The 13035-nt window shown below is 45.3% G+C and overlaps 1 protein-coding gene across 4 annotated transcripts in view; it reads left to right on the top strand.

Annotated features, from left to right (window-relative positions):
- The first annotated feature begins 233 nt into the window (after positions 1-233).
- Positions 234-13035, top strand: part of AUTS2 (activator of transcription and developmental regulator AUTS2) — a 1384488-nt gene continuing 1371686 nt past the window's right edge. For all 4 annotated transcript variants that reach the window (XM_030186244.1, XM_030186241.1, XM_030186242.1 and 1 more), the window contains exon 1: positions 234-287. In XM_030186244.1, coding sequence (XP_030042104.1) covers positions 240-287 — 48 coding nt within the window. In that variant the 5' untranslated portion in view covers positions 234-239. The remainder of the gene's footprint in view (positions 288-13035) is intronic.

Here is a 13035-nt window from a genome sequence, read left to right as displayed (position 1 = left end):
AGGAATTTTGTGCTCAGGCAGCCAAGCTGACAGAGGAAAGCACACAGCAGCCAGATTGGGAATTATTTGGAGCAGTATAAAGGAATAAAAAGCACAGGGACAAGCAGAAAGCAACTCCTGCTATATGTAATAAAAACAAAATACCAGGGTGAAACCCCCCAGAACAAAACAGAAACCTGTGCTGCCAGAAAGAGCCTGTCCCCATCAAATTTTAGATCCGGCACTGTGGAGGTGACACCATGATCAAGTCAAGTTGGTTTTATGTCAGGTTCAAGTATGCAGAGAAGGTAAGTGGGCAGGCTTTGTTTACAACTTTTCCCGAGGGAGATTTGTGATGATAATCATAATGTATACGTTGCAGTTAGTAGAAATAGCTAACTGTTCTTATTGTGTTCTGCCGAAACCATTTGTGGCCATACACGAACTATAAGAATCTGTATTGTATAATGCTTAAGTGAACCTTAAACCCTTTCTTAAACAGGATATTGTGTTCGTTTCTTTACTGTGGCTGTGATTCTCTTTTGAAATTCACTTTGCAGCTGCCTCGCTGCAGTAATACTAGATTCTGTTGGATTTTGAAAACAGTGATAAAAAAAAGAGATGACAACCTTAAAAAAAATAAATGAATTGAAAAAAGGGGGATAACTGTTAAAATAAGGACTATGAGTTTTGGTCCTGCCAATCCTGAAGTCTTCCCCAAAACTAAAGCAGCCCCTGTTCAGCGTGACGTTAGCCATCCTTCCTTGACAGTAAATCAGAAACATTTCATTAAGCGAGATTCACACCAGGAGAAAAACCATCTTATTGATCAGCTGACAGGAAAACAGGGATTGACCCTCTTTAAAATACTAATTGAAAAATACCAAGTTGACCTTGCTGCTCTGCACCCTGTCTTTATAGATGTTTTCATGTACCTTGTTAAAATGTAAGTGTTGCCTCTTCCTAATATTTCATAAGAACAGCGTCTTTATAGAAACAAATAAATTTGATCACAGTGGGGGGAGGGGGTTGTGAAACTGGATTGCACTGAAAGAGACGTTTCTTTGTAATAATAATAATAATCCGTGCTTTTTTTTTTCCAGCAAAAAGGTGCCGTTACTCAAATGCTAGGTCGCCCTTCAGGGGTAGGGTGATGACTGAGTGGCCTATCCCACTATAGCCAGACCCCCCTGCAACCAGTCACATAATCTATGACAAGGCAGAATTGGTGTGTAGAGACTGAGCTCTTTCTTTAAAATTTGGGATCCATGGGTCAATTTTAGCAGACAATGGAAAAGGTGCTGGTACTCCGTACCCCCTCAAAAAAAGCCCTGATAATAATTACTATCCCATTAGAGCCCATCACTGGATCTTTTCCTCTCCTGTTCCCTCCTTGGTAGTGGAGGTGATGGAGGGTACTTGGTAGCACAGTGGACTGTAGCCCATTTGTGATTTTTGATAAAAAAAAGATGGTCAGAACACTGTGTTTCCTTCCTTTCCCCCCATCTGTGCTAACTGGAAAAAAATCTTATTGAATAAAAGCTACAGTTTCCAGCCCTCAAACTAGTGATTTAAATAAAGGTGGCTGGGGGGGGGGGGGGGGGGGGGGCGACTGGGAAAATGCAGAAGACTGCAAACTTCTTCCAGCTGCCTGCTGTTTGGTGTATTGCAGAAGGGACGTAGGCAGTGTTTAGGTCACACAGGAGGGCTCTGAAATCCATGTCTGTTTTTGAAGGCGTTGAGTTAGCGGTCAACGCGTTTGCTATGAGCAATCTGTTCTGCTTAGTTCTTTTGTTTATTTGTTTTGTCATGTATTTGTTGTCTTTATGTATATACTTATTGTGTGCCGCTCTGAGCTTATTTGAAAGTTAGGATATAATTGAAGTAAAAAAATAAATACATGTTCGGTGTTGAATATAACTAAATAACAAACCAATCTAGCTAATAAAGAAGCCATAAAATAAAAGGTTGTGGAACAGAAAAGCAATTAAGGGATGGCAAGAAACTTACACCCACATGTATTAAATACAGCTATAAAAAGTGAAGTTTGAACAGCAACTGTTAAATGTGTTAGAAAAAATATGCAGATAAGTTGTGATTTTTTTAAATTTTTTAAATGCCTTATAAATAAACTGTTGGAAGGGGATCGTTTCCAGACCCTCCATCTAATCATCTCAGTGATATGTTTTTTTTTTTTTTTTTTAAATTCTCTTCCTGAGCATTGTTAACACACATGGCTCCCACTGAGTGGCACTTTTTCATCTACCAAATCCCCAGTGATTTTTGCTGCCATTTACTTCGGGGACCTTTTATCAAGCAGCGGTAAGGCTACCACGAGGGTAGCACGTGGCAAAACAGCACTATCACCGGGCACATCCAGGCACATGGTGGCAGTTTTATTTTTGCTGAGCGCCAATTCCCGTGCCAGAAAATAATTTTGTATTTTCTAGCATTGGGGGACGGGTAGTAGGCATGCCTGGCGGTAATCGGTTAGCACTGCATTACCTGCCAGCAGTGGTGTTCCTAGTTCGGCTGACACCCGGGGCGGATTGCTGCTGCACACCCCCCCCCCCCCCGATGCAGCGGCATTCCCCCCCCCCCCCCCCAGGGTGCAGCACGAAACCAGCCCGGTGCATCAAGCCCCCCCCCCCCCGGCGCAATGACACCCACCCCCGGTTGCATTCTTGGCTGCTGGAGGGTGCAGAGAGCAGCCGCGTGCCTGTCAGCTCCGCTGGCTCCCTGCTCCCTCTGCCCCGGAACAGGAAGTAACCTGGGGAGGGAGCAGGGAACCAGCGAAGCCAACAGGCACGCGGCTGCTCTCTGCACCCTCCAGCAGCGTGCACCCGGGGCGGACCGCCCGCCCTTGCTACGCCACTGCCTGCCAGCCAGGTATACCTTGAGCATTCCTGCCAGCCGGGCATCTGGTGCCGCAAAGTGGGGGGGCCCAGGCCTCTGAGGCCCCCCCCCATGGCTACACCGTTGGCAGTGAGGGGTGTGGGAGAATAAGCACAGCAGGGTATGCATTTAGGTAGCTCGTACTTATATAGATAAACAGATCAACACTGTAAGGGATTCTGCTGTTGTAGACAGTTCTACCAGACGTATGCAGCATTTGTACAGATAAATGAAGAACAATTCTGTAATCTGGGCAGGGGCGTAGCCAGACTTTGGCGGGATGGGGGTCCAGACCCCGAAGTGAGGGGCACATTTTAGCCCCCCCTGCTGCCGCCGACCCCCCCGCCATTGCTGAACGCCCCCACCACCAACTTTGACCCCCCCCCCCCGCCGATGATCCTCTCGACCCTCCCCCCCCACTCCCGCCACCAACCCACCCCCGCCATCGCCTACCTTTGCTGGCAGGACGTCAGACTAGAACAAATCCTTGCGCGGGATTGGGAAGAAGAGGACCTTGTCTGGCGGGGGTTGGGGTCCCCCGCCAGCAAAGGTAGGCGATGGCGGGTTGGCGGCAGGAGGGGGGGTCGAGAGGGTCATCGGCAGGGGGTTCAGGGACAAATCTACGGGGGCCCAGGCCCCCGTGGCCTCACACTAGCTACGCCACTGAATCTGGGTGCCCACATTTATGAAACCCCTGTGTGCAAAAATGTCTAGAATTCTAGCACATATGCATTTAAATTTATACTTGTGAAAGTTCCAGAAACATGCCTACGCCCAATTCTATAAAGCTGTGCCTAACTTACAGAGCGCATACATGCCAGGAGGTGTATACATGGGTGGAGCATGGACTGGGTTCCCAGTTCCACACCTTAGGGGCCCTTTAAGCTGCGCCAGGCCAGCGCGCTCCCCCACCTCCGTTGGTAATTTTAGATTTGGCACACACCCTTAACACCTGGATGAATTATGCATTTATTTCCTCCCATGTGCGCGGTTTCTGGCCCTTACTTCTAGATCAGTGGGTGACGTTAAGGGCTCAAGCCGGTTTTAGACGCGCATTGGTTTCAGTTTTACCGCATACCCCTTTCCCGTCACATTAAAAAAAACTCACCTTTTTTGCAAACACGGTAAAAACTGGCCAGGCGCTCGCCTAATACACGCACCTATGCTGCTACAGGCCACTTTTTACCGCAGCTTAGTAAAAGGTCCCCTTACAGAATACTGTAAGTTACATGCAGTCTCTAAGATACTTGGTATTGTGTTGGACACCTCTTTGTCACTGAACCCTCAGGTCAGTGCAGTGGTTAAAGCTAAATTTTTAAAATGACATCAACTCAGGAGTATCCGTGCACTTTCGACAGAAAAAAAATGTTTCTCCATTTTGTTTCAGCCCATTATTCTATCATTTAGACTATTGTGATGGTATATACTGTTTGCTATCAACTCAGCTAACTTTAAGGTTGCAGGTTTTACAACATAACGCTGCTAAGATGGTTTTTAGGAAGAAAAGATTCCGTTTGGCTAAGTTACATTGGCTCCCTATGGATGCTTGGCTTTCATTTAAGTTAGCCATCTAGGTTTACAACGTATTTGATGGTCTATGTTCGGATTATCAGACAAAATTATTTTCTTTCTCTTTATCACCTACTTCTTCTAGAGCTGGAGATCATTATCTTCATTATTTCCCATCATTTGTTGGAGTAAAATATAAAAGATCTTTACAATTATCTTTTCCTTATCAAGATGTTTATTTTTGTTGCTCTTTGCCTATTACGTTACAGACAATGCCTACGTATTCTTCTTTTCGAAAAAATGTGAAGACTTACCTATTTTGAGAAATCTTATTTGTAATTGTCCAGTTACTTTTTGTATGTGTATTTGGAATCTGGTTTGAACCTAACTGTTGGGAGTTGGCGGAATATAAAGACCAAATTATATCATATCATATATGTCATATATCATAACCCTGCCATATTCAAGCACTCGCACTTATGCCCGGTTTATGGTTGGTATAACTGTTAGCGTCTAAACCTAATTGGATTATACTTATATTCTACAATGAAGCCTGGGTGTCCAGGTGCCATTAGGCTCCTACTGTACCTCAGAGAGGGGTCCTTTTACTTTTACTAAGGTGCTCTGAAAAATGGCTTGCGGTAGTGTAGTGCGGGTTTTGGGTGCGCGCAGAATCATTTTTCAGTGCACCTGTAAAAATATGCCTTGTTAAAATTTTTGCCAAAAATAAACTTGCGGCAAAATCAAAATTGACGCACGCCCATTTTGGGCCTGCAACCTTACCATTGACCTAGTGGTAGAGTCTCGCGAAGTAACTGGGCAGTAATGACCTATGTGCGCTAAATGCCACTTGGTGCACGCCTCTTACGCGCGGCCGAGCACAAAAAATGAAATTACCACAAGAGCCACGCAGTAGCCGTGCGGTAACTCCATTTTGGTTTGCGTTGGGCGCGCGTAGAGCCTTATGCAGCTTAGTAAAATGGCCCAAGAGTCTAGATGGAGGCACGCAGTCCCTGCTGATTAAAGCTTATAAATAAATAAAGACAAATAGACAAGCAACACAAGAAAAACTCACAGGGTAGGATCTCAGACAGTGTTCGGACAGTGGGCCAGCTACAAGGAGTGAGGCATCTTGGGAGTTTCAGAGCCAGGATGACAAGTGGAGTGCAATTGAAGATGAAGCCTACCATCCCCAGTTTGCATAGTTTAATTGGCATATTTTCCTTTTGAAGTACAAATAGCTTTTCTTTGGATCAGTGATTTGGCTGCTGGCCATTTCTTCCTTGAAAGAACAGAATCAGTTTAAAACTCATTGGATGTATTTATTGCAGCTTAACTCAAGGAAGCAGTACCAGCACTTCTTTTGAACCAATTGAGCTTACTATTAAGGCATACATGATCAAGCCCCCCACCCCTGCTTTTTTAAATTGTGATATTCTTAAGGCAACATTAACATTTAAGGCCTCCCATATGCATCCTTCTTAGCCCCTCCTATCACAATGAATTGGAGTAAGGCAGGGTGAGAATCTGTGGATCCTTGTTAAAGACTCATGAATATACTACACACAACACATGAATAGAGAGTGTCATAAAACTGCTGATATTACATATTTCTTAGATAGCAGTGGGAACTGGTCCTATGGCAGCCTGAACACTAGAAAAATGAACGCAAGCTGTTTTGTACACTTGTAGATTTTTGCAGCCATAAGGGGCATACTTTAATTAAAACAAATTAACAATCATAAAATATAGGGACCAATATTCAAAAGTACCCATGTTGTTGTTGGTCTCATCAACTGCATAAGTGCTTTTATTTTTAAACCGTAGCCACATACCATCATAGTGTATAGGTTCACGACAAATTGCTAAAAAATGTGCATAAATTATAATATGTAACTGTGCCACACCCAGACTCTGCCTGTGTATACACTCACCTTCAAACAACATACCATTGCATGTAGGTATCTTTTTTTTTTTCCTTGTCATCAGCAGCAGATGAATCCATTACGAATGGTTGTGTCCACCTACCAGCAGGGGGAGATAGAGAACACTGAAAATCATAGTGCCTCTAGGACGGCTAGCTCCATCTACCTCTCAGTATTTCTCTATCTCTCAGCAGGGTTGGACGCAGCTTGTTCAGCTCCTTGAAGATTCTGCCTATGGTGGCTCCTGTGCTTTTGCCAGTTGTAGCAGGGGTGTTGTGGCTAAGTGGAGCCCACTTTAAAGGCACATAGGTTTGCCCTTTCCCTGCCTTACCCTTCCATCTGTGTGGTTGCAGGTATATAGGTTTGCCCTTTCCCTGCCTTTCCCACCATCTTCTGCCTCCGGAGTACCTCTGTAGCTGTTTGCCTCCAACTTTCCTCACAGCGTTTAAAAAAAAAATCACGCTTTGACAGCGCTGCTATTTCTGAGGCTTTTCCTGACTGTGCAGCGTGACCGAAGCTCGTGGACTCAGTCCGTTGAGGTAAGAGCGAGCAGTACTCAACTCCTCCGGGGAGGGCCCGCGGACAGCATTCCGATTGGGGAGATTTTGACGCAAAGCCGCCAGTTTGAATTTTATTCCGCCATTTTTCGGCGATGGTTGCTGAGGGAGTTAAGCGCTGTTCCTGTTGTGGCAAGCGTAAATCAGCAGCGGGGCTCTGTAAAACGTGCTGTTTAGACGGTAGAGCCAGTACGAGCATGTCGAGCGATGATTCTTCCCGCTCGATGGAGCTGGCAGCGGGCGCCATCTTGGTGCATCTTGGTGCCAAATAGTTGAAAATTCATAAATACCAAGTGATTTAAGGAGAGGAAAAGGCCTCCGAAGTTTGTGGTAATACATCATCCTACTGACGGTCTGCGGTACGCAAAATTTCACACAACACCCTACAGACCGTAATTCTATCATTGGCCAGAATGGTTTGAAGAATGTTCTAAAGTTGTGAAAATAATGTAGCACTGATTGTCCCTGATGAAGCCATATGGTGAAATGGTTCCGTTGGGAAACATGAAAAAGATAAGTGTGCTGTTTAATGAAATAATGTAGAATAAAAGATAAATTGAGGATAAATTAAAGACTGGATGTCGCGTTCGTGAGTCCTTGTGCCCAAACGGAGCACCGGGATGAAGACTCGCACCGGCGCTCTGTAGGGCAGCCAAGCAACCCCAAGGCTTCACCTGTAAAGACCGCCATTCCCTCAGGGTTGAGCCCTGAGGTGCAGGCAGCCGACAGGACTTCAGGATACGAACGGGTCAGGCGGCAGCCAACAGCAGGCAGAGAGAAAGCTGGGTTCAAGCAGCGAGCCAAGGCAGGCGGAAGCCAGCAGAGAGTAGTTCGGGTGCAGGCAGAGAGTAGTCTGGATTCAAGCAGAGGTCAGGTCAGACAGCAAGCAGTTCGCAACTAGAGAATAGATGCAGCGCAATCAATCACCTACAGAAGTAGAAGCCGAAGCGCTGAGAGAAGGAGTAGACGCTTCTAAATAGCCCCCACCATCGGGAGCAACAGGGATCAGCTGGTGAGGGAGGCTCTGGATTGGCTAGTAGCTGGAGGGGGGTGGATCCAGGTTGCGGGAGTCTAATCCTGGCAGCTGGAGGTGGAGCAAGACCTCCCGCGCTCCCGGACCCCACATCCGAAAGAGAAGGAGTCACCGGAGCGCCGGCCCTGCCAAGATGGCCGGCGCTCCACTGCAGGAAACAGGACGCCTCCCGGAGCGCGACCAGCGCTCCCAGGCGGAGACTAGCGCGACTGCAGGAACATCAGCCCAGCCATGAGGGCCGACGCCTGACGCTCCCCTCCACGGAGGTGGAGATGAGGAGTGAAGCAGGCAAGGAGCGCAACACAGAGCAGGGCAGGTGAGGAAACGCGACACTGGAGGGAGAGAGTTTTCTGGCCAATGATAGGATTATAGTCTATAGGGTGTTACATGAAATTTTGCGTACCACGGACATCTGAGGCCTTTTCCTCTCCTTCAGTCACTTGGGGGCCCTTTTACAAAGCGACAGCACCGCTCACTAAAAAGGAAGTACCGCCGGGCTACCGCAGCAGCAGCTCAGTGGTAGTTCCCATACCTAGTGCGCCATCATATCCAGCACTACAAAACTTATTTTAGTTTTGTAGTGCCAGTGTGTACCTGGCGGTAATCGCACAGTGCTGTGCACTTCCCAGTTACTGCGGGAGCCCTTACCGCCACTTCAGTGGGTGGTGATAAGGGCTCCCCCCCCCCCAAATGGCCGCATGGTCATTTCCTGAAGAAAAAAAAAGACCTATCTTTTATCCGCTGAAGTAAAAGGAGGCCTTGGCGCGCATCAAAAACACGCACCGACGCAGGCCCCCTTTTGATGCAGTTCAGTAAAAGGGGTCCTAGGTATCTATGAATATCCACTATTTGGTTGTGGTTGTTGATTAAGGTTTGGTGTGGATAAAGCTTTCTATTTTTGAAGCATTCTTGGTGCCTACGTATTAGCACCTCCATATAATATTACCATTTAAAAGGGAAATTCTATAACAGTGCACCCCACATAAACCTCTTCACCCAGCAACACAGCATGACTATAATCATACTGGACAACACGCAATCTTCATCCCTTCCGACCCTCCACTTACAACTCATACATTCACTATATCACTATACAGCCTTGTATCTGTTATCAACCGACTGGGCAAATGCCTTTGACGGTACTATGTAAGCCACATTGAGCCTGCAAATAGGTGGGAAAATGTGAGGTACAAATGTAATAAATATATACAAGTGCTTATGTGGCATTTATTCTATACAGGACAGTAGGTGCCTCCTTTCCTTTATGGAATACTAGTAAAAAAGCCCCGTTTCTGATGCAAATGAAACGGGGGCTAGCAAGGTTTTCTTCAGAGTGTGCATGTAGGAGTGTGTGTGTCCCTGCCCTCTGCCCTCTCTCCCTTCCCCTGTGCTGTCTGGCCCTCCCCCTCCCCCCCTCCGAGTCCAGTCCTTCAGTGTTAAGTTTCCTGCTGTGCTGTGTTTGTGTTACAGAGAGAGAGTGAGGGCGTCTCTCTCCCCTCCCCCCTCTGAGTCCTTCACTGTTACAGAGAGAGGGATTTCGTGCTGTGCTGTTTTCCTTCACTCATGGGGAAACCGGATATCTCTGGCTCTTCACACTGCCGGCTGGAGGCTTCATTAGAACGTTGGTGGTGCCTTTTATATATAGAGACTAGAGTAACAGGTAAAATCCATGCCTATATTTTAGTCACAAGCAGTTACATGCCAACCACAATTCTGCTGTAAGTACTCATACATAAATGCCTGTGAGTCCTGCCTAGGTTCCACCCAGACTCTGCCCGTGTGTACACCTTACCTGTCAATTACACATTATGTATGTTTAATATGGTCTCAGCTGGATTACTGCAATGCACTGTATCTTTGTATCTCAGCAAAATTGCAGAGTCTCTGCTTCAGGTATTGCAGAATATGGCAGCCCGTCTGATTTTTTTAAGTCTAGTAAGTTGGACCATGTATTACCTCTGTGGTTAAAATTACATTGGTTTCCGTTAAAATCTTGCCGACCAATATTCCGCGTTATGTCCACCATCAGCTATTTTTCCGGCCACTGGCATTGAATATCTGGTTCTAGGTTTGCCACTAAAGCTTATGCGGTTAAGTGCAAAATTCAGCCCTTGACCACATATGCTGAACTGTTTAAAGACAGGACTGCTCTTTATGCAGTCCAATTTAAGCGGTTATCTTATGTGGTCAAGGGCTGAATATCAGCACCTAACCACATAAGTTGCTAATGCTGCCTCTGGAATGTGCCCACAACTTGCCAGTTTTGGCAAAGGTGCTAATAGTGAATATTCAGCAGTGCCAACCGGTTAAACATTCCTGAATATCAGGAATGGCCCTAGGCTCCTGCCTGCTTAAATCGTTTTATTTATTTATTAGGATTTATTTACTGCCTTTTTGAAGGAATTCACTCAAGGCGGTGTGGAGTAGGAATAGATCAAACATGAGCAATAGGCAAATATCAGCAGGTCACAGTTTGTTTAAGTCGTCTTGTTTTATTTTTAAGATTTTATATGGCTGAACTTCTGAACAAACTACTCAACTGATTCATATTCCGTTTGGATAGGGTTACTATATGTCCGGATTTACCTGGACATGTCCTCTTTTTGAGGTCACGGCCGGGCATCCGGGCGGATTTTGCCAACTTGCCTGTTTGTCCGGGTTTGTGGACGAACGGGCAGGCTGGCGGGGGCAGTCCTCAGAAGTGTCCTATCCTCCCCTCCCCTACCTTAGTTGGTGCCCTAGTGGTCAAGTGACCTCTTCTGGGCAGGAAAGAGCCCCCTCTTTCCTACCCGGCGCGGCTGTAGAGTTCAAGCAGCGGCCTCGTGAGACTTCCGCAGAAGCTAGACCACCAGGGCACTATGGTAAGGTACAGGAAGGGAGGGGTAGTGAGTAGAGTCATATGGGTAGAGGGGAGGGAGGCTGGAAAATTGGGGCGGGGATAACATGGGGGGAGAGAGGGAATCTGGTTTTCTTTGGGGGGTTGTCAAAGTGACGGGGCAATAACGGGGCAGGGTGGGGGTATGAAAGGGGCGGGGTGTGACGGGCAGAGTGTGATGGGGGTGGGGCAGGTTTGTTAGGAGGCAGGGCATGTATCCTCTTCTTTTTTTCTTGGGGAAATATGGTAACCCTATGTTTGGATCAAGAGCTAATAAAAGATGAGACCACTTAGTTAGGCTTTCCATTGTTTAAAGCGATTGGCTTTAAAAATATATTACAAAGCTCCTTTTCTTAACAAGCGGTTCTCTTTTGGAATAACTTACCATTGACTATTAAACAACACTTATATGTCTCTTATTGACATTTAGAGATTTTTGTCAGGGCACTTCTTCATACTTATCTGTATTGACTGTTCCTTACTCACTGGAACGGGTCTTGAGATCTGTCAACGACCATCGTATGGTCTTGCCAAGGCCCCAGTTGGCTCAAAATGGAGAGCACTCAGCATAGTGCCTTCTTTTTTTGTTGCTCCCTCTTGATGGATCTCTATACCTATAACCCCGCATTGTGAACTCACTGTAAAGAAATTTGAGTCTTTCTTAAAAGCCTGGCTTTTTGAACAGGCCTATAGTGAGTGACGGTTAGCGTGGTGTGGTTCTGGTGTCTGAATGGGTACACATTCTCCATATGTGATTATCTTTGCGTGCCTGTGTCTCTTTTCTATATTTTATTGTCGCTCTTTTCCTCTGTTTTTTATTAGCTTGTAAACTATTTTGCCCTGCTTGACAATTAAAGTGGTATGAAAAGTGTGGAATACATATATAAATCTCTTTTCATAAGAGCTTAAAATTTTAATTATTTGGTAAACATCTGACCAATGGTCATTTAGATTAATTCTTGCGTATTGTACACTTTTTTTTTCTTTTTTAGTTAAAATTAGCTGTATGCCACTTTGGACCTCTTTTTATAGATTAACCCATATAGCGCAACTTCAGTCATATACTGGATTTGCACATGCAACATAATTACTTAACAAGCCAATCAATGCTGATAATTGCCACTTAACAGCAATTGACACTAATTGGCATTATTTAGAATTTACACACAGAACTGTCTAAGCATATTCTATAACGTGATGTGTGTAAATTCTAAGTCACGTGGATGGGCATAATCAAACAGGGATGACCATCTCTAAGGGCGCCCATCTCTAAGGATGTCCGGTGAAAGGGCGGGGAAACCAGTATAATTGAAATGGGTTACAAATGTCAGATTAGATTATAAGGTGTAAGATATGCACATATTTACAGAATAGTGCTTAGACAAAAGTTTGGCATTTATGCATGTATGCCTTTATTCTAATCATCTCGCGCTTTTTTGGCACTTAAATGTTAATGCCCGCTTTATAGAATTGCCCTCTGTTTACTCACTTCATGATTATCCATTTAAACTTGCATTCTTTAAAATGTTTGATGGCTCTTTGGAGTAAAATGAAATTCTTGATCACTGGCTGATATATTGCTGTTGCAAAAATTAGTTTCAATTAATGTGAAGACACAGCAGGGCCTACTTTCACCCTCCCCCCCCCCCCCCCCCACTTTTTTTTTGACTGTGTGTGAAAAGTTTTCTAATAAAATTAAAAAAGAAAGGGGCCCAACATGCCTCTCTCCTGCATTTGAAGCAGAACTCCCACTCCGATGAAAAGCCTTTTTACAGTTGTGACAGCTGGAATAAAAGACTTCCAGATGAGTGACAACTTCGGAAGTTTGCAAGGTTTCATTTCAGGCATAATGATTTCAGTCCCAGTCATTTTTCCCTGCAGCGAGCATGAAGTGGGGGAGGGTAAGAATGGGAACTCTGTTTCGAAATATCAACATTACAAACTATGTTGCCCTGGTGCTGCTGTGAATGTAAAAGACGCAGGTGCTCTAGATCAAAACCTGTCTTCCATCTTCCCTACAAGAAGATGAGGAGATTTCAACCAGCAATTCTGGCACTCAGTGTTGAATGTCACATGCCAAATGTGACTTTCATTAGAGCAGGTTTTCTCATTCACTGATCCGAGAGGAGGCTTTTCTCTTTGAAATGGCTGCTTGTTAAACCAACATGAATGGAGCTGTGTAGGAATAAGACAGAGGTTTATTTATATCATTGTTCTGTTTCTGGTGAACTTTGTTGTATTTGGAATTTGATTTGAAGCATT

Source organism: Microcaecilia unicolor, chromosome 13, assembly GCF_901765095.1.
Source record: "Microcaecilia unicolor chromosome 13, aMicUni1.1, whole genome shotgun sequence".
NCBI lineage: Eukaryota > Metazoa > Chordata > Amphibia > Gymnophiona > Siphonopidae > Microcaecilia > Microcaecilia unicolor.
This window is presented reverse-complemented; position numbering and strand designations above follow the sequence as displayed.